The sequence below is a fragment of the Mustela nivalis genome, assembly GCF_964662115.1.
Source record: "Mustela nivalis genome assembly, chromosome: 7".
Lineage (NCBI taxonomy): Eukaryota > Metazoa > Chordata > Mammalia > Carnivora > Mustelidae > Mustela > Mustela nivalis.
The window spans coordinates 94,980,718-95,000,719 of NC_139026.1; the positions used below are offsets into that span (position 1 = coordinate 94,980,718).

The following is a 20,002-nucleotide window of genomic DNA, read 5'->3' on the forward strand; positions in this document are numbered from 1 at the left end:
ACCGGCCACCCCAAAAAATCCTGTCCTCTGAGGCCCCACAAAAAAGAGGTCGCATCGACAAGAGTGCCACTTAAAGTCCCAGGCTCTGGGTCCTTAGGTGAGATGTTTCTTTTTACGCCGTCAATCTGTCATAGAGGGCGGGGCGCCAGGGTCAGCCCCCGCCAAATCCGGGGGGAGGGGCGAAGGTCAGCCGCGGCCTTCCTAAGTCTTCTTTCAACCCCGCCTTGCCTGCCATTCAAGTTCCGAATCTTCCCAGTACTGGTTAAAGCTTCACTTGGACCCGCCTCCATCACTCACCTGATTAGATGTTTATGAGTCAAAAGGCGGAGTCATGAGGTTGTCGAGATATTATTGGTTGACACGTACGCCTGTCACCAGCGCACCGCCCCCGTCTCAGAAAGCTTGCTCTTTAATGGCCCCCCACCTCGTCCATCTTCAGAGTTTCCCTCTCTATATTGGTCTGGGGCCCCGCCTATCCAGTCCCTCGCTCGTACTCGTTGGTGACCGCGCCGGAAGAGGCCCGCCTTTCTCCAGAAGATTGGCGGATTAGTGCACACATCGCCCACCCTTGATGGTAGGCGGGTAATCGTGCTATTGGCTGGGGCCCCCGCCCCAGGACGAGGAGGAGGAGGAGGGGCAGGAGGGTTTGGTTGAGCTGCAGCTGTTTGTCTGTTCGACACAGGCTTCGGCCCGACGGGGGAGACGGAGCCCCAGGTACTGGGCTGATGGAGCCCACAAGGGCAGGGGCGGAGGATCCCGGGAGAGGAGAGCAGGCTGGCCTGAGAGCAGAGGCGGATCTGGGCCTCAGCAAGGGATCAGAGTGGCCCACTGGAGAGGGCAGCAGGGAGCCGGGCCCCGGCAGGCCCAATGGGGGCGCTGAGGAGGGGGTCGGGCGGGCTGGGAGCCCAAAGTTGGTGAGGCCCAGGAGGCGGCCAGGCTGTGTTGGCGGGCCAGGGGCTGGCGCGGGAGGCCCGCGTCCGCGGGAGGCTGTGTGAAGGCAGAGGCAGGCCTCATTGAGCAGCGCTGAAGAGGGAGGAGCTGGGGGAAAGGGACGGGGCCACGAGTGAGGTAAGGCCATTTGCCAGGAGGTGAGGAAGGGTCAAACCTGACGCCCGGGCTGCGAGGGTAGCCGGGGCTGGGGTTCTCGAAATGTCTAATTAGAAGGGCCTGAGAAGGCTTCCTAGTTGGGTAAGGGGCATTCTCTAAAGGGAAAGTGACAATTATAAAAATAACTAGGGTGCCCCTGAGTTGAGCCGAGAGCGATTTGGGTTCAGTGAGTGAGAACGGAGGCAAAAGAGGAAAACTTTACTAATCTAAAAGACTAGTTAGTTGGAGAAGTGGCAGCAGGGCCTGGTATCAGTTACGGGAGCTTCTGGGAATGCTCAAGGGTGGGCCAGAGGATCTGGGTCTTGGGGGACCCACTCTTTTGTTCTTTTAGTATTGAGATGTGGTAACCTGAAGTTTTTGGGTACTCCCGGGGTAGCTAATGAAGACAAAAGTTTAAAAAAAAATTTTTTTTTTCTGTGGCTGTTGAATGTTCCAAACTCAGCCCCTGCACTTTCTTTCCCTTGGTTTATGGTGCAGTCTCTGTTTCTTGTTACCAGCCTCAGCTGGGTTTGGGTGCAGTCCTGTGAAAGAGCTAAGAAGTTGGATTTGGGGGGTGTTTGTTTCTCACTTAATAATCTGGTCTATGGTGGATACTGTATCTCTGACCTAGAAGCAGGTAATCAGTGATTTTATTATCCACATTTGAAAGGGGATTAGAGATCCCCAGCCATGATGAGATCTTCTGACGACAGTTGGTGAAACTTTTGTGGAACTTAGACTTGGGTATTTCCCAGGCAGGTAATGGTTAGGTGGAACCAAGCCTGGAAATGAGAGGTGATATCACTGAGGAAGGGATTTTAGGAAGAGTGAGAAATTCCATTCTAGAAAGCTGGCATCACCCCCTGTTCTTTGTGTACTTCTTCAGGAGCCCAGGTTTCTGTGCTGTTAAGGAAGTTGAATCAAATGCCTCAACAGTAAGGCATTTGAGGAAGGGGGTGAGTAGAGAAAAAGAAGATGGATGACTAAGGCATAGGAGTCCCCCCTCTCCCATATATATATATATTTTTTTTTTATTTATTTATTTATTTATTTTTTTTTTTTTTTTTTTAATTTGAGAGAGAGAGATCACAAGAAGGCAGAGAGGCAGGCGGGAGTGGGGGGAGGCAGGCTCCCTGCCCCGCAGAGAGTCTGATGCGGGACTCTATCCCAGGACCCTGGGCGGAAGGCAGAGGCTTAACACACTGAGCCACCCAGGTGCCCCTCCCTCAAATATTTTTAATGGTCTGCTGACCTCTTTAGTCCCCCATAGATTGAAGCTTATTGGATTTTCCCTTATACTTCCTCCTTTTACCTTTTTATACAAACATGTTTTATAACTACATTTCTTCTTAATTACAAAGGTAATATGTACATATTTTTAAATATTCAGGCTGTACAGAAATGTAAAAAGTGTAAACCTTCCCACATATTCCTCCCTCATTACATCCAGAAAGGTCAAAGACTAGAGACAGATCAGACTAATCTCACTTTGCTTTAGGGGATATGCCACCAAAGGCAATTCTGTTTTCATGTTCTCACCAAACTCTGGTCTCTCATTCTTTCCAATTTTCCCTTCTGGAATGACTCTCTATTATTTATTGTGCTCCTTTCACTGCTCATTTGTCTTCTATCAAAATCAACAAGCAGAGAGGTATATCTAGGTTATCCCTCACCTTCTTAAAATTTAACATGGAGTGTCTTCTGTCCCGACCTGTGCACTGGACATCCTAGGAAATGCCCAAATAGATGGCTAATACTTTTTCTCTTTTATGGGCAGGAAAGGAAGATTAGGTAAATCATTTGTTTGGGAGAATTATTGGATCTCTGCTAACGTGAGGAATTTGAGACCTCTATCTTCTGGTTCATGGTCTCTGCATGTTCAGATTATATCACTGACCTTTCATTAACCTAAAAGATGATGGTTCTCCTAAAGGGCCTCTGGATCTGTCTTTCTGTAGTGATGTGAGAAAACTCTCAAGTTTCTCTGGATTTGAAATTGTTTTCCTCTACACCTCAGTACAGTTGGGACATTTCATTCTGCCACTTTATTAATTGAATTTGTCCTTACTGGCTTTAGAAGCCTCTAGTTTGCCCAGCCTTTGTACAGTGCCCTCAGAAACTTTATGTACCTCAAGCAGTCCCAGAAAAAATTGTGTGTGTGTGTTAATCTTCTCTATAGGTTTTGCCATTATTCTCTACATTCTTGTATACCTGTCCCTTTCTTATTTACTTTTTTTTTTTTTTTTAAGTAGGCTCCATGCCCAGCAGGGTTGAACTCAATGACCTGAGATCAAGAGTCAGATGCTTGGGTGCCTGGGTGGCTCAGTCGGTTAAGAGGCTGCCTTTGGCTCAGGTCATGATCCCAAGGTCCTAGGATGGAGTCCCGCATCGGGCTCCCTGCTCTTCGGAGAACGTGCTTCTCCCTCTCCCTCTGCCTGCCGCTCTGCCTACTTGTGCTCTCTATCTCTGTCAAAAAAAAAAAAAAAGATGCTTAACCCGCTGAACCATCCAGGTGCCCCTCCACCTTCCTCTTAATCAAAGCCTGACTTCGAGAAACAGTCTTACACAGATCTAGAGTTAAAAACTGTATTTGCGGGGCGCCTGGGTGGCTCAGTGGGTTAAGCCGCTGCCTTCGGCTCAGGTCATGATCTCAGAGTCCTGGGATCGAGTCCCACATCGGGCTCTCTGCTCAGCAGGGAGCCTGCTTCCCTTCCTCTCTCTCTACCTGCCTCTCCATCTGCTTGTGATTTCTCTCTGTCAAATAAATAAATAAAATCTTAAAAAAAAAAAAAACTGTATTTGGAGAAGAGGGCTGTCTCTCTTTCTTCAAGCCATACTTGACTACAAGTCATACCTTGTAACTCTTAGTTTGCTCGGGAGTAAGGATTGCTTTTCTGTAGTTTGCTTGTTTGTATGCATTGATACAAATTTGACTTCTAAGGAGACATAGGGTAGGAGAAGCAAGGGTATAGGCTGCTCCCTAATCTTAAAGCATTTCAGATTGGAAACCAAAGTGTTAGAGAATGAACTCAAAATAAGGAAATGCAACAGCCCTCTAGGAGGAAGAATAACTTAAAACCCTACACAATACGCTTCCACTTCCTAAGAGTGTTGTAGGAAAGATTTAGTCATTGAACAGTAACTGAGCTTAGTAAGGAGCCAACCAGGTGAACAAAGTGTGTGCAGATTTCTGGGCCAGATTGTGGCTGTGGTTTAGGGGCAGTGGGTACCTTTTCAGAATGTCCTCTAGCCCTCATAGTTTTGGGTTTTTTTAACTTGCATTTCTCAAGCTCAGGAATTAATAGAGATAATGACCCAAAGTTTTTCAGCAATTTACATCAGCTGAAAACTCAAGGAACTTTGTTTTAAGCCACAGTTGCTTCAGTCTTAGGGTGGGAGGGCTGCATATGGGGTGTGATTAGGCCATCTGAGCATAGTAACGAGTGACAGGAAAAGCAGTTAGCCCATGTGAGTTGCAACAGTACTTTGTGGGCTGGGTCCCAAGAGGGCCCTGCATCCAAGGGAGATCACAAAGAGGCCAGGGAGAGAATTGGTTTTCTGAGGACTATTAAAAACATTCCCAAATGGAACTGAGTAAGAAACTATCCAGATGACACAGGGGAGGAATAGATGAAGGAGGGAAGTAGGACTGCTTTAGCCTTAATTTAGGGAACATTTAGTGAACACCTACTAGGGACCAGACATTGTGCTGTGCTCTGGAGAGTCAAAATGACATAGAAAAAATAGTTACACTTCTTGAGAAGTTCATAGTTCAGCAGAACAGACACACACAACTAACTCGTGTAATATAAGGACTGTGATAAAAGTATCATCTTAATACTGTAGAACCCTAGAGGAAGCAGTGATGAATTCTGCTGGGGTGATAGGGTAATTATGCAATTTTGCGGAGAAGGTGACATTTGAGCTTGGCCTTAAAAGATAAATTAGGAGTTTACTAGGCAGACAGAGTAAGGAAGGGCATTCCTATCTTTTCTAGGTCAATAATAAAGAGCTTGTACTACCATGCTGATAAGAGATAAGCATGCTTTTTACCTCTTGGGGAAATATAAGGGAGAGAGTGGGGAGAAGTGGAAGGACTCTCTCATTTTTTTTTTTTTAAAGATTTTATTTATTTGTTTGACAGAGAGAGATCACAAGTAGGCAGAGAGGCAGGTAGAGAGAGAGAGAGGAGGAAGCAGGCTCCCTGCTGAGCAGAGAGCCCGATGTGGGACTCGATCCCAGGACTCTGAGATCATGACCTGAGCCGAAGGCAGTGGCTTAACCTACTGAGCCACCCAGGTGCCCAGGACTCTCTCATTTAAGACTGCAACTTGTTAATCTTGAATCAACACAATAAAAAAGACCTGAGCCAAGTAGTAGAACTCTCAGTTCAAGATTTTAGTGTTTTGGGGTCTAAACAAAGTTGAGAGTTGAAGGTATTTACTGGCTTTTGTCCTGTCTTCCCTAATCCGTAAAGCTTTTAGATTAGTCCCAAGGTCCACAGACTCCTGTAAAAATTACCACTCTTTCCCTATTACCTTCCATTAAATTATTTCCATTTCAACTGTCCTGGCAGGGTTGGTCAAGACCTTCTAGAGAGGCATAGTGTGAGTTCTTCTGTTAGAAGAATATGGAACTGGATTCTGGTTCTCAGGGAAGGCCTACCTTGTTTTTAATCCCAAAGGAAGTACTTACCTAAACTGAATACAGGCAGAAACTAATCAGTCTAAACTCTTATTCCTGTTCTGGCATCCTCTCCAGAGCTCAGTTCAGAGTTAGCATCTCCTGCTTCCTTAAAAGGTATAGTGATACATTATTACTATCAAGAGTACATGACTAGGAGTACTTGCTAAAAGATTAGCTGTCTGTATGATAACACCTGGCAAGTTGATTAATGTTTTTTAAAAGGTTTTATTTATTTATTCATGAGAGACAGAGAGAGGCAGAGGGAGAAGCAGGCTCCCAGAGGAGCTGGGAGTCCAAAGTGGAACTCATGACCTGAGCCAAAGGCAGGTGTTTAACCGACGGAGCCACCCAGGTGCCCCAAGTTGTTTAATATTATTTGTAATAGCTGTCTATGTGGTAATACTTGGCAAGTTGATTAATATTATGTGCTTCAGTTTCCTTACCTGTAAAATACAGAGACTGGACTAGATCTCTAGACTGCCTCTTATCTGGGAAACTGACCTTTATGGGGCTGACATTTGGGTGTGGGCTAGACTCCAGTGCCTATATATCTGGAAGTTAGTCTCTGTTAGTAGGTAATAGACTTCTAAAGTCTTCATAATGTGGTTGGCATAGAGACTCAAAGATGCCAAGTGGAAGGGGGCCTGAAGAATAGTTTTGCTCTAGCTGGGACCAGCAAGCTGAGAAACCTTTCCTGTTCATACTTTCCTGAGCTGCTTAGAGGTGCTGCCCATGATAAAGAACTTGCCCCTTCATCCTCCGCCTTGCCCCTCCCCGGTGGGCTAATGCCATTGTCAGCCCTCAATCAGGAGGATTCTCCCTTGTTAATGGTCATTTTTGTGGAAGTTAAATCTGATTTCTTTTTTTCTCTTACAAACTGAAAGCATTGAAGGGAAGAATAACTTCCTTGTCCTCCCCTTTTTTTTTGCCTCAGGTTTGAAGGTAATCATCACACCATTTGGCCAGGTGGCTGTGGTTTCTTTTTTGTCTTTGAATGGATGCCTATTGTCAACTCTTAGCAAAAAAAAATCACTAGAAATCATTTGATTTTTTTTTTTTTTTTTTTTTTTAGATTTTCTTTATTTATTTGACAGAGAGAAAGTGAGAACAAGTAGGGGGAACAGCAGGCAGAAGGAGAGGAAGAAGCAGCAGGCAGGGAGTGTGATGCGGGGCTTGATCCCAGGACCCTGGAATCATGAACTGAGCCAAGGCAGACACTTAACAGCTGAGCCACCCAGGTGCCCCAAATCATTTGAATCTTTTGTATATTTCACTTCTGTACCCCTGATCTTTTGAGAGCCTGGCCATTGAGGCTTTGCATAAAAAACATGATACCCTATATACACATTGGGATTAAAGATTAAGGCACAATGATGGGCAGCCTAGCAATTACTGTGAACAGGGAAGGTAAGACATTATTGAGGTGACACATTGGGGTAGGAAGTAGTTTTTTCTAATAATTTCTAATCTGTGACAACCCAAGGTTGCTTGGTAGCAAGAAAGTTTGCTGATTGTGTCTGGGCTCTGGCTTAATTTACTGTCTGGAGGGGGTGACGGATTTTGCAGTGTGAACGTGTCTGTGATTATTTCCCATCTCCACATTTCCCGTACTCCCTCCCGTTTTCCTAGGCCTAGAGCCATGTGTCTGCCTATGAGAATTCAGTCCATGCAAACTCCCATGTTTTCTTATTGTAAAAGTAGGAACATTGAGGCTTAGTGTTCTGCCCCTTGGATCACATGCTTTGAAATGGGTGAAAATATGAGCAAATAATTGGGGTGCCTGGCTGGTTCAGTGGGTAGAGCATATGAGTCTCGATCTCTGGGGTTGTGCGCTCAAGGTCCACCTTGGATGTAGCGCTTACTTTTAAAAAAAGGGTGGGGGGGGGTGAGCGATTAAGTCAAAGAACCTAGTTAACTTTTCCTGTTGTGTCTTAGAGTATAGCATATATATGTCACCCAAAGGAAACTTGACCAGTTTATCATCTGTAGTTTTCTTCCCCTCTCTGGGGTCATCTGTTTTCTAAAGTGTAGCGTTATGATGGCCTATCTTTTGTTACGAAACCGTGTATAGGAAGTGCCACATAAATATGTTTTAAAAAATAATTCCTCAGTGCCCCTGGGTGGCTCAATGGGTTAAGCTTCTGCCTTCGGCCTAGGTCATGATCTCAGGGTCTTGGGATCGAGCCTCCTGCTGAGCAGAGAGCCTGCTTCTCTCTCTCTCTCTCTCTCTCTGCCTACTTGTGATCTGTAAATAAATAAATAAAATCTTTAAAAATAATAATAATAATTCCTCACAGATTCTGAGATACTCTAAGAGAAAAAAATTTCCTAAATGTACTCAGAACTTTGGAATTGAATTCAGTTCTATTCTTTGCTACTTTTTCTTACTCACCTCCCTCCACAAAGATCCTTACAGATAAGGAAACAGAAAGGCAAAGGGGGTAAGGAGCCTAAGATCACAGTGGCATATAACCAGCAAAGCAGAGAATAAAACTCAACCTAGCTTGATTCCAAAGACCTTCCCAACACCACACAGGACTGCCCCTGTCTAGTTTGGCTTCCCATTTTCATAATTGCGTCATAACTTTAGTAGCAGGGTTGGAGAATCCTCTGACCCCTGGAGAGCTATATATTCAGCCCTCAGCTTAATTTCATCTAGAAATGCTGTAGTAACCATAGGCTATACCCTACCCCAAAACTAGACTTTTTCCCACCCTTATTAACCCATCTTTCATTGTCACTTCATCTTTCATCGTCACTCTCCAAAGCAGTGTTTTTTAAACTTTTTTTTTATCATGACTCATAATAAAACATTTCATATCATAATTCAGTGTGTACATAAAGTGAAACATTTTCACAGAGTGATTCTTACTATTTGCAGTAGACTTGTTATTTTTTATTCTGTTTCTTCTTTGCTTTTTCCCCCAAATACGTTCCACCAAGTGATTTCAAGGTAACTGTTGGTTTACAGTTCACAGTTTGAGAATGAAAAGAGCTAAAGAACTGTGTGACTAGTGGTTAAGAACCTAATTAAGGGGTGCCTGAGTGGCTCAGTTAAGCTTCCCACTCTTGATTTCAGCTTAGGTTGTGATCTCGGCTTTGTAGGATCGGGCCTGTGTTGGGAGTTGCTTGAGATTCTCTCTCTCTCTCTCTCCCTGCCCCTCCCCTGCTCCAATGTGCGCACTCACGTGCTCTCTCTCAAATAAATAAATCTAAAGGAATAAATAAATAACCTATTTTTTTAAAAGATTTTATTTATTTATTTGACAGAGGTCACAAGTAGGCAGAGAGGCAGGCGGAGAGAGGAGGAAGCAGGCTCCCTGCCAAGCAGAGAGCCTGATTTGGGGCTCGATCCCAGGACCCTGAGATCATGACTTGAGTTGAAGGCAGAGGCTTAACCCACTGAGCCACCCAGGTGCCCCTAAAATAACCTATTTAACTGATTCTTGCAGTACTGATTCCCAGAATTTAGGATTTTGTGGGCCAACTAATTTATTTTTTTGTTAAAGGTTATATTTAGGGTACCTGGGTGGCTCAGTCCCTTGAGTGTCTGCCTTTAGTTCAGGTTGTGATCTCAGGGTCCAGGGATCTGGTCCCACATTTTGAGAATGAAAGCTAGTCTACGGCCATACCACCCTGAACGCGCCCGATCTTGTCTGATCTCGGAAGCTAAGCAGGGTCGGGCCTGGTTAGTACTTGGATGGGAGAATGAAAGCTAAAGAACTTTAACTAGTGGTTAGGAACCGAATTAAGGGGGGGGGCACCTTGGTGTCTCAGTTGGTTAAGCTTTCCACTCTTGATTTCAGCTCAGGCTATGATCTCAGCTTTGTAGAATCCAGCCTGTGTTGAGCTCCCCACTCAGTTGGGAGTCTGCTTCTTCCTCTGCCCCTGCCCACTCTTGCTCATGCTCCCTCTCTCTCACAAATTTGAATAAATGAAATCTTTTTTTTTTTTTTTTTAAGATTTTATTTATTTATTTGACAGACAGAGATCACAAGTAGGCAGAGAGAGAGAGAGAAAGGGAAGCAGGCTCCCTGTGGAGCAGAGAGCCCGATGCGGGGCTCGATCCCAGGACGCTGAGATCATGACCTGAGCTGAAGGCAGCGGCTTAACCCACTGAGCCACCCAGGCGCCCCTAAATGAAATCTTTTTAAAAATAAAGTTTTTATTCATTTATTTGAGAGAGAGCAAGAGAGAGCAGGAGCAGTGGGGAGAGGGAGAAACAGGCTTCCCACTCAATCTCAGAACCCCGGTAGCATGACTTGAGCTGAAGGCAGACACTTAACTGACTGAGCCACCCAAGTGCCCTAATCTTTTTTTTTTCTTTTCTTTTTTTTTTTTTTTAGATTTTTTATTTATTTATTTGAGAGGTGGGGAGAGAGAGAAGAAAAAAAATACAAGCTTGGGAGGGGCAAAGGGAGAAGCAGACTCCCTGCTGAGCAGGGAGCCCAACACAGGCTCAGAACCAAATCCTTGGGACCACACAACCTGAGCCAAAGGCAGAGGTTTTACCAACTGAGTTACCCAGGTGCCCATGGACCAGCTAATTTAAATTTGAGAGTTTTTGCTTTCCCATAATATATGGGTATTTAGAAAGCTTACTACTGCCTATCAACACCATTATTTTTTAAAGCATTAAAAATTATTTAGAAAGCTTTTAAATACATTTCCTAAAAAAATTAAAAATGCGTATTTACTGTTTTTACAAAAAATTGTTTAGGGGCATCTTAGGTGGGTCAGTTAAGGGACTTCCTCAGGTCATGATCCTGGAGTCCCAGAATCAAGTCCCACATTGGGCTCCCTGCTCAGCTGGGAATCTGCTGCTCCCTCTGACCACTTCCACCCCCCTCCCCACAACTGCCAACCCATGTTCTCTCTCTCCCTCTCTCAAATAAAATCTTAAAATAAATGAATAAATTAAATAAATAAAAATTGTGTAGAACGAAAAAAACTGAGTCCTTCACTTACTACCCTTCTCAGTCCCACTCTTCTCAGAAGTAACCACTGTTAACAGATGAGTATGGATCCTTCCATACTATTTTCTTTCTTTCTCTTTCTTTTTTTTTTTTTTAAGATTTATTTATTTATTTGAGAGGGAGAGAATCTCAAGCAGGCTCCACACTGAGTTGGCACCCCAAGATCACCAACCCAGCCAAAATCAAGAGTCAGGCACTTAACCAACTGAGCCATCCAGGTGCTGGCCTCTCTATATCTTTTTTTAAAAATAGGTCTCAGAGATTTTTCCATATAATATATATATTTCCCTTTGAGAATTAATACTAAGTAAGTAAGAAGTTAGGGACGCCTTGGTGGCTCAGTCTGTTAAGCATTGGTCTTCAGCTCAGGTCATAATCCCAGGGTCCTGAGATGGAGTCCCACATCGGGCTCCTTGCTCAGCAGGGAGCCTACTTCTCTACCTGCTGCTCCCCCTGCTTGTGCTGTCTCTCTGACAAATGAAATCTTAAAAAAAAAAAAAAAGAAGAAGTTAGAAATCTTATTATAAAGAATATTCTTTTAACTTAGATAAATTGAGGGGCATCTGGGTAACCAACTCTTGATCTCAACTTAGGTGTTGATCTCAGTGTCCTGGGTTCAAAGCCCTGTGTTGGCTCCATGCTGGATGTGGAGCCTACTGAAAATTTTTTTTTCTTGATTAAATTTAGTTTTTTATGAAAAATTTGCTGTATTTCTCTTACTTTTTTTATCATTTCATCAGAAATCACTGAAAACTTCAGAAAATAGCCTGTGTATTTCTGGATTCTTAGGACTTACTGGCATAAGATATATAAAATACCTAGTAGAATCAGAGTAATTTCTTACATTCCTCTGTCTTAAGTTTACTTTGGGACTTTTCTGAGGTTTTGCTTCTCTCTCATTTCCCTGTGTACTTCCTCTTTACACTTGTTTTTTCTGTGTTTTTTCTCTACTTCTTATAAAGCTTACCTTTTAGGAATATATTAGTTAAAATTAATATTGAGATATATTTTAGTATATTAAGTTGATCTTTTCTGTGAATCAGGGCCACTAACTAACAATATTTATTTTTTTAACACTATGCTAAACACATCTTTTCCTTAATCTTTACTGCTACTCTATGAGGTAGGTATTTTTTCTGTTTTATAAAGGTGGAAGGCAAGGCTCTGAAATTTCTTGATGTCATTAATAATGATTAGTAGCTTAATGTTCATTGAACTCTTGCCAAATACTTGTTATTTCTATTATTTAATTCTCACAACAGCCTTCTGAAGTGAGTGCTCATAAGGCTATTATCCTATTTTACAGATGCAGTGAATGCACAAATAGATTTAGTAACTTGCCCAAAGCTTCACAGCTAGTAAGCAGAACCGTAAAATAAATCCAGGGAATTGGACTTCACAGTCTTTGTTCCTCTGCACTGGCTCCTGTATGATTTTTTCTGTTTTCCTGGCTTTACTATCTTTCCTAGCTTTACTAGAGTTGCAGATTGTTACTAGAATCAACCTTGGAGAAAGAAAGGATTAATTGGAACAAAGTATAACCCAAGCAAAGCTTAGATTTTAGACAGAGGTTTTGTATGCGCTGATCATGCTCACTCCTTTGATATCATAGTTCCCTTCCCCTCAGAGTCAGAATGGTGAAATATATTCAGGTTCGGATGATTAGACTCTCAAAGTCTCAACCTCTCTCTGTCTCTTCCTCCACCACCAGCTTTCCAAGCCTCTTGAAAGGTAAAGGTAAAGAAGTTCAGTTTATTTTCATCAAATGTTTATTGCTTGAATTACCCTTACAGGGCGTCTGGGTGGCTCAGACCTAACCTAACCTAACCTAACCTAACCCGTTGGTTAGGCATCTGAGTCTTGATTTTGGCTCCGGTTGTGATTTCAGGGTCCTGGGATCAAGCCCCATGTCCACCTCTGCACTCAGCGCAGAGTCTGCTTAAGATTCTCTCTCCCGGGACGCGTGGGTCGCTCAGTTGGTTGGACGACTGCCTTCGGCTCAGGTCATGATCCTGGAGTCCCGGGATCGAGTTCCGCATCAGACTCCCAGCTCCATGGGATGTCTGCTTCTCTCTCTGACCTTCTCCTCGTTCATGCTCTCTCTCACTGTCTCTCTCTCAAGTAAATAAATAAAATCTTTAAAAAATAAATAAATAAATAAACAAACAAACAAACAAACAAATAAATAATTTAAAAAAAAAGATTCTCTCTCCCTTTCCCTCTGCCCATCCAAACCCTGCCCCCCCCCAAAAATAAATAATAAAAAAATTAAAAAAAAAAAAAGAAAGAAAAAACTTATCCCTATATCGTCCTCTGGAGACTCCTGTGTGTGTTTAGAAGGTACACCCTCTTTCTTTGCCTCTAATACGGAGGGCTGCAGCTGTTAGGCCCTTTTAATGTGGGGTTATCTAATCCCCAGGCACCAGGAAGACAGCTGCAAATTGAGAGTAGGTGAGGCCTACGGATTTTTCAATTTGATATATTCTCAGACTTGGAGAGGTGGCAGGAGCAAAGTGAAAGAGTTGGTGCCGAATGTGGTCTGTTGGATGTCTGTCTTCTGGCAAATGGACCCTGGTTAGAGTTTCAGAAATGTCAAGAGGATTATTGGATTGTATGAAGGATATGGAACCAGAGGAACCCCTCTGCTCTTAGGGAGGGTGACTCATCCCACACCCCTAGAATAAATCTTTCATTTTGAAAGCTAGAAAAAAGATGGGAGCCAGGGGGAAGGCCACTACCAGGATACTGGGGATCTAGGGTACATGGTGCATTTGGGGGGTGCCTGGGTAGCTCAGTTAAGCATCTCACTCTTGATTTCAGCACAGGTCATGACCTCAGGGTTGGGAGCTGGAGCCCTCCTTAGGGTCCATGCTGGGCTTGAAGCCTGCTTAAGATTTTCTCTCCTTCCTCCTCTGCCCCTCTCCCCCCTGAAAAAGGAAACAAGAAGTCTCAAAAGTTGATCGGTTTGCTGTTTTTTGAAGACCTGGGGTGAGCATCTGGCTCTTGGTTTTGGCTCAGTTCATGATCCCATGACAGGGGTCATGGGATCGACCCCTGTGTCCTGCTCCAGGTTCACTCCCTCCTCCCACTTGTGTTCTTTCTCTCTCAAATAAATAAATCTTAAAAAAAAAAAAAAAAAAAAAAAAGACCTGGTGGGGAATAAATGTGAAATAAATGTATTTCACACAGTTTTCAGTCTCTCCATATCAGCTCCCTTGGCAAATGAGAATTATGTTGTATGGCAAACTCCACTTCAGATGCAATTGTTTTGTTTTTTAAGATTTTATTTATTTATTTATTTATTTGAGAGAGAGAGAGAGAGAATCTGAGCAGGGAGCCTGCCACAGGGTCTGATCCCAGCACCCTGGTATTGTGACCTAAGCCGAAGATAGATATTTAACCAAATGAGACACCCAGGCACCCCTAGGTGCAATTCTTATTTTATTGCTCCCCGTTATTACCACTGAGTGTCAGCTGCCTGGGACCCTCTCAGTGGGATAACCTTTTAATGGTGGATGATTTTAATTGTTAAGTCCTCATAAGAGCAAAGAAATGAAGAGATTTATCTTTTTTCTAAAATTGATTGCAGCTGCAATGTCCTTGTGTTTAATTTTACCCACTTTTTTCTTGCAGGACTGTTGAAGCCTGAAGTCCCCTCCCCTTTCCCCTTCCCCCCTTTGCCGCTTTGTGGCATCCCCCTCCCTCCACCCTTTCCCATTCTCATAATCTAGCCATGACTAGCAGAAGCACAGCCAGGCCCAATGGGCAGCCCCAGGCCAGCAAAATATGCCAGTTCAAATTGGTCCTGCTGGGTGAATCTGCAGTGGGGAAGTCTAGCCTGGTATTACGTTTTGTCAAAGGGCAGTTCCATGAGTACCAAGAAAGCACCATTGGAGGTGAGTACCTCAGGGAAAGAAGAGGGACAATGTTAAAGGGAGATGTAGGGACCTGACTATGGAGCTGGCCTTTTTAGCTGCTTGGAATGGAAATCCTTTATAAAGCAGGAAAAAACCCTGCCATAATGCCAAAAAGAAGGTGTATGTTTGCCCCTTGCTTCCTAGAAAAAAAATTAGGTTGATTGCACACCTAGAAAATCACTCATTTTTTAAATCTCAGTTTGTCGTCTTCCCATGTTTTTCTTAAGTCATTTGAAGTTCAGTTGAGTGTCACCTTGAGCAGGGTTGGTTTGGAACAGTGATTCATAATAACAAATGTGTATCAAAATCACTTGGAGAACATTTTCATCCTGACATGCTTGGGCCCTACTCTAGATGTACTGATTAGTATTGGAAATAGAGTGAGGTTGGTGGAGGTATAGACAGGTGTGTTGGGAAAAGCTCCTTAGATGATTCTGATAAACATACCTGGTAAAAGAGAGGCTGGAACTAAATATAAAAGATAAAAGGCATCTGCCTTTCCCATCTTTACTACCTTCTACCTTCTGCTACCCCCAAAATAGGGCCCTAGTTCAGTAAAAGATCTTTTATGAGAACTCCCATGTTAACTCCTTCCCCGCTTTTACTAGTCACCTTGGAAATGTGGTGTTCTTGGACCAGCAGAAGATATATAAAAAAGTAACAGCCAAATAATATTGATAACTATGGGATCTGCCATCAGGCTGTAAAGTCTTCTAACTAATGTGACCTTTATCTGAAGCCTATTTTCTGTCATCATCTCTTATTCCTCTATTTTGGTTAGAAGTGAGATGACTGGTATTGTCAGTTCTTCTCTCTAATCTTCATAGTTTGTGTGTCCTCATTCCTTAAGCAGAGAAGCTTCTGGCAGGAGGGTCTTAGCCGAAGGCAGTCTTAATCCTGGTTCTAGGACCTGTACACAGGAGGGGAATGTAAAACCTTTTTCCTTAGCTCAATGACCTGGGTGGTGACTGGTCTTAGAGAATGGAGATATTGTGAAGGGGGCTGGGATTTTCCCATTGATCCTCCAACTTACAACTTCTTCCCCTCCATTCTCTCATCCGTAGCGGCCTTCCTCACCCAGTCTGTTTGTCTAGATGACACAACAGTCAAGTTTGAGATCTGGGACACAGCTGGGCAGGAACGATACCATAGCTTGGCCCCCATGTACTACAGAGGTGCCCAAGCTGCCATTGTGGTTTATGACATTACTAATCAGGTAAGTGGGCTGAGAAGATTCTCCTGCTTTTATTTATAGGAATTAAATTAGGTGGGGAAGAGAAAACCAGGTCTTAGCAAAATAAAAATATAAATTGTACTTCCAAGTGCTGGTGAGACTGAGGTAATGAAGTATCAGACACAAGTGGTTTCAGTGAAGGAAGGCTGTCTAGGAGAGGTGAATTTTGAGACTGGGTTTTGAAGATGATGGGCCTGGATTGGCAGTCTTTCCGGCCAACCTTTCTCTTCCTCATGTTTTTCTAGGAAACCTTCGCCCGAGCGAAGACATGGGTAAAGGAACTACAGCGACAGGCCAGTCCTAGCATCGTTATTGCCCTGGCGGGGAACAAAGCTGACCTGGCCAATAAGCGCATGGTGGAGTATGAAGTAAGATGGCCTGGAGAATCCCTCTGTAACACGCTCCCTTGGTGCTTGGGACCTTTCTTCCATAAACCTGCCCTCTCTGAAAACCTCACCTGAGGACATTTATCATCTCATTTCCCAGTTCCACACCAAGTTAAATACAGCAACACTGTGACCCTAATGACAGCCAGGAGATTTTAGAGGAGACAGAAGTAAATTCCAGAGCAGAGGGGTAGGGAAGTACCAGGTATGGGGATACCAGTGTGAAAACGGGAAAGAGGGAACAGTTGAATTTGAGGAAAGGGACTATTCAAGTGTCACAGCCTAAAAGCCCCCAACCAACTTACATTCCTCATAATTAAGATTCCTGGCACCTGCTGGTTGGATTAAGCTGTCTAGACCACCAGTTATCCTTAAGGGAGTTGTCACCAAAATATGGGTCCAGGGCCAGCTGGCTCAGAGGGGCAGTTAAAGTGAGAGAACCTAGGATATTGCCTATCTCTGGTGCTACATGGGAGTGGAAAGGCAATACTTGTTCCTACCCTACATTCTGAGTACCAGTATACCCACCCCTTGCAGGAGGCCCAGGCATATGCAGATGACAACAGCTTATTGTTTATGGAGACTTCAGCCAAGACAGCTATGAACGTGAATGATCTCTTCCTGGCAATAGGTAAGGTCAGAACAACCTGGGGTCTTCGTCTTCATCCCTTGCCTCTAGACAAGATCACTAACCCAAGTCATAAAGATGGAGGGGAGTGTCTCCTCTTGTGAAAACTTTAGGTATAGAAATATCTTAACTTTCCATTATGACCTCAATCCTTTGGCTGCAGCTTTAGCCACACACCCCCCCATCTTCCACATAGTTACAGGTGAACCTTACCCTCTTCAAAACATTCTTTTAATCTTCCATATTTCCCCCTTCCCCACCCCCAACCCATAGTCCTTTGGAGGGATGACTAAAATCTACCATACTTTTTTCCTTCTCTTTTTATCTCTAGCTAAGAAGTTGCCAAAGAGTGAACCCCAGAATCTGGGGGGTGCAGCAGGCCGAAGCCGGGGTGTGGATCTTCATGAACAGTCCCAGCAGAACAAGAGCCAGTGTTGTAGCAACTGAGGGGGTGGCTAGCAGCAAACAAGTATGGAGCTAGCACGAGAGCTAAGAAATAACCTCCATCCCCACCCCTCAGCACACAGCCCCTACGGTAACAGCACACTGAGCCCTGGCTCCCAAGGGCTGCCTCCTGACAGCTCTGTCATGGCACTTTTTAACGCTTCAGCAACCAACACCAGGCAGCTGTTGCCACTGGCCTCCTTACCCCTACTCTGGGGCTTAGGGGTCAGATCCCCCAGGACTTACCTTCCAAAACAAACTTTCTTCACTTGTATTATAGGTGCAAGACAGAGACCTACTTATCTTTCCTCCTCCTCCTCCTCCTCCTCCTCATTTTTTCAGAAAACATTTTTTCGTCTTTGCCCTTTCCCTTTCTGCTTTTGGTCAGTCCCTGTTCTTGATCCCCTTTTCCTCCTCTTCCCAGGATGGAGAAGGTGATGAACCCAGGAACTGAGGAAGGAGATTTCCAGTTCAGTCACATTAAGGGCCCTGGGGGGAGAATAAGGCTCAGAGCAGGAGGGAGTAAGGGAACAGTTCCTTTTTTGGGAGAGGGGGTTGGAGTTTCTCATATGAAAAGACTGCAGTCTCCACGAGTTGTCCTTGTGGAGGGTGTTTATAGGTAGAGGTGAGAAAATGGAAGGCAAGCTCTTGCTCTGATAGGAGTTGTGTTAGTTAACTGGGCAGAGGTGGAGGAGGTGGAGATGTAGTGTCACCTGTGGCTCTGGAACTGTTCCAAGGCCTAACTACCCCCTCACCCAGCCTCTTAGGTAGCTCCTCCCCCATAGTGGGGGAGACTCTGGACCCCAGAGTCCTCCAAAGAATCTTCACTGGTTGCCTGCATCTTTGGCTCTGCTGTGATCTAATTAGGGGAGGGACCAGTTTCTGATACCCATCCTCTGATTTATACATATGCATTTCCCCCCACCCCCGGCCTTTAGATGGCCTCAGCCCCAGCCACAATATTCCCCTGCAGTTTGCACTTTAATTGGTGGTAGTTCAGTTGGGATACTTGTTTTATGGGGGTTTTGATTGATTTACCTGCCCTCTCACCTTTTAATTAAATGGAACCCAAGGTAGTATATATATGAGGTTTTGGGAGGGGCTGTAGAGAACAGGACCAGTGGCAGCTACTTAAGCCCTGTCTCCACTGCTTGCTTCCTCCAACTCTGATTCTTAACCTATATTCTTGCCAACCTAGCTCTCGAGTATAGGTTTGCCTTTCCTGGGGAATTAACTGAGCAACTGGAGAGCGGTCTCAGGATAGCCTAGGCCATGGTATGGGAGTAAAGAGGGGTCAGGCAAGAGGGAGGAGTTTTCTGTCCTTTCCCAAGGTTCATGTTCAATGATCCACCCATTACCATGTCTTTTCTACTTCCCTGTAAATAGGTATGATCTTTATTCTCACTGTACAGTCTGTTCTGTCCTCCACCTCCTATCAGGACCTATATCTTTTTCCCTTTGTTAGTATGTTTGGTTTAGTCCCTACATCCTTATCCTTATACCCACCCCCAGCCAGTGGTTTAATCCACATACCACTAGGGGCTAATACCACAGAGGCCTGCTTGTTGGCCCCCTCATACTGTAACACCTGTTCCTGTGGATAGGGAACAACTGGCACTGAAGGTCTGTCACAGCTGTCTCACATCACCAGGGAACGTGGGTCCTTTCTAAATCTCTAGCCACTCCTCGCATTCCTCATCAGGTATTTTAGGATGTCTTTGGGAAGTCATCAAGGCAAGAGAGAACTCTAAACTCCTTGTTCCAACCCAGAGTTTTGGGAGAATTGGGGGAAGTAAGATAGGAAAGGTCACAGTGACCTAGGATTGGAACCTTTCTACCCTTTGATTTGCAGACTGCCTTCTGTCCCAGAGCAGCTGAAAAATCCTTGGAGCTGAGACTCTGAAGGACCCAGCTTAGGTTCTTCCACTTAGGACTCATTTCCCTTCCTTTTCCAGGGGCAGCCTTAGTTCCCGTGGCCCTGAAACACACATTTTCCCTTTCCTTTCCCAGCACCTACCAGCCTCCCAAAGCACCCAGTGCGTCCTTATAAGTGGAAGAACTAGGATAGCTCTCTTAGATTCCTTAGAAATGAAGGTTTTTTGGGTTTTTTGTTTGTTTGTTTGTTTGTTTCTCTCTGCATCTTTCCCCATGGAACAGGAGTGAAGTGTTTCATTGCCTTGGGGCTGGGAAACCATTTCTCCAGGCTTCTCCCCTCCACAGCCCCCTGTGGAACAGGATTGGCCTTAGCTTCTGGGCCTATCTGCTGCCTTCCTTCTATTTCCTACTAGCTCCTCTGCTTTCCTTTGAGCTCTCTTGGGCTTGGGGATCTTAGTTTTTTATTTCCCAGCTCTTCATTTTATTTCTTCTGATCAGTTCTTTTGGGGGTGGGGTATCCTTTTCTTTTCTTCTAAGAAAGCATTTGCCTTTTTCCCCTTTTCTTCCTCTCCCAACATAACAATCGTGGTAACAGAATGCGACTGCTGATTTACCGATGTATTTAATGTAAGTAAAAAAGGAAAAAAAAAAAAAAAGAAAAGAAAAGTGTATTGGAGTGTTGCTTCTTTTTTTCTTTCTCTTTTTTCTCTCTTTGCTATTCCATTTTTTTTTTTTCTATTTGTCTGATTCAAGAAATTTGGAAGAAAGGG

General features: G+C 44.2%; 1 protein-coding gene across 6 annotated transcripts; it reads left to right on the top strand.

Annotated features, from left to right (window-relative positions):
* Window positions 1-478: 478 nt before the first annotated feature.
* On the top strand, window positions 479-19,901 carry RAB5B (RAB5B, member RAS oncogene family). 6 transcript variants are annotated; one of them, XM_082741756.1, is made up of 7 exons: window positions 610-714; window positions 12,460-12,479; window positions 14,382-14,644; window positions 15,730-15,881; window positions 16,145-16,267; window positions 16,823-16,916; window positions 17,245-19,901. In XM_082741756.1, exons 3-7 carry the CDS (start codon window positions 14,482-14,484, stop codon window positions 17,358-17,360), a joined length of 648 nt encoding a protein of 215 aa, XP_082597882.1. In that variant the 5' UTR covers window positions 610-714; window positions 12,460-12,479; window positions 14,382-14,481; the 3' UTR covers window positions 17,361-19,901. The 6 variants fall into 6 exon arrangements, with proteins under 6 accessions (XP_082597880.1, XP_082597884.1, XP_082597882.1 ...); XM_082741754.1 differs by lacking the exon at window positions 12,460-12,479 and having other exon boundaries at window positions 479-714; XM_082741758.1 differs by lacking the exons at window positions 610-714; window positions 12,460-12,479 and adding an exon at window positions 482-574.
* The last annotated feature ends 101 nt before the right edge of the window (window positions 19,902-20,002 follow it).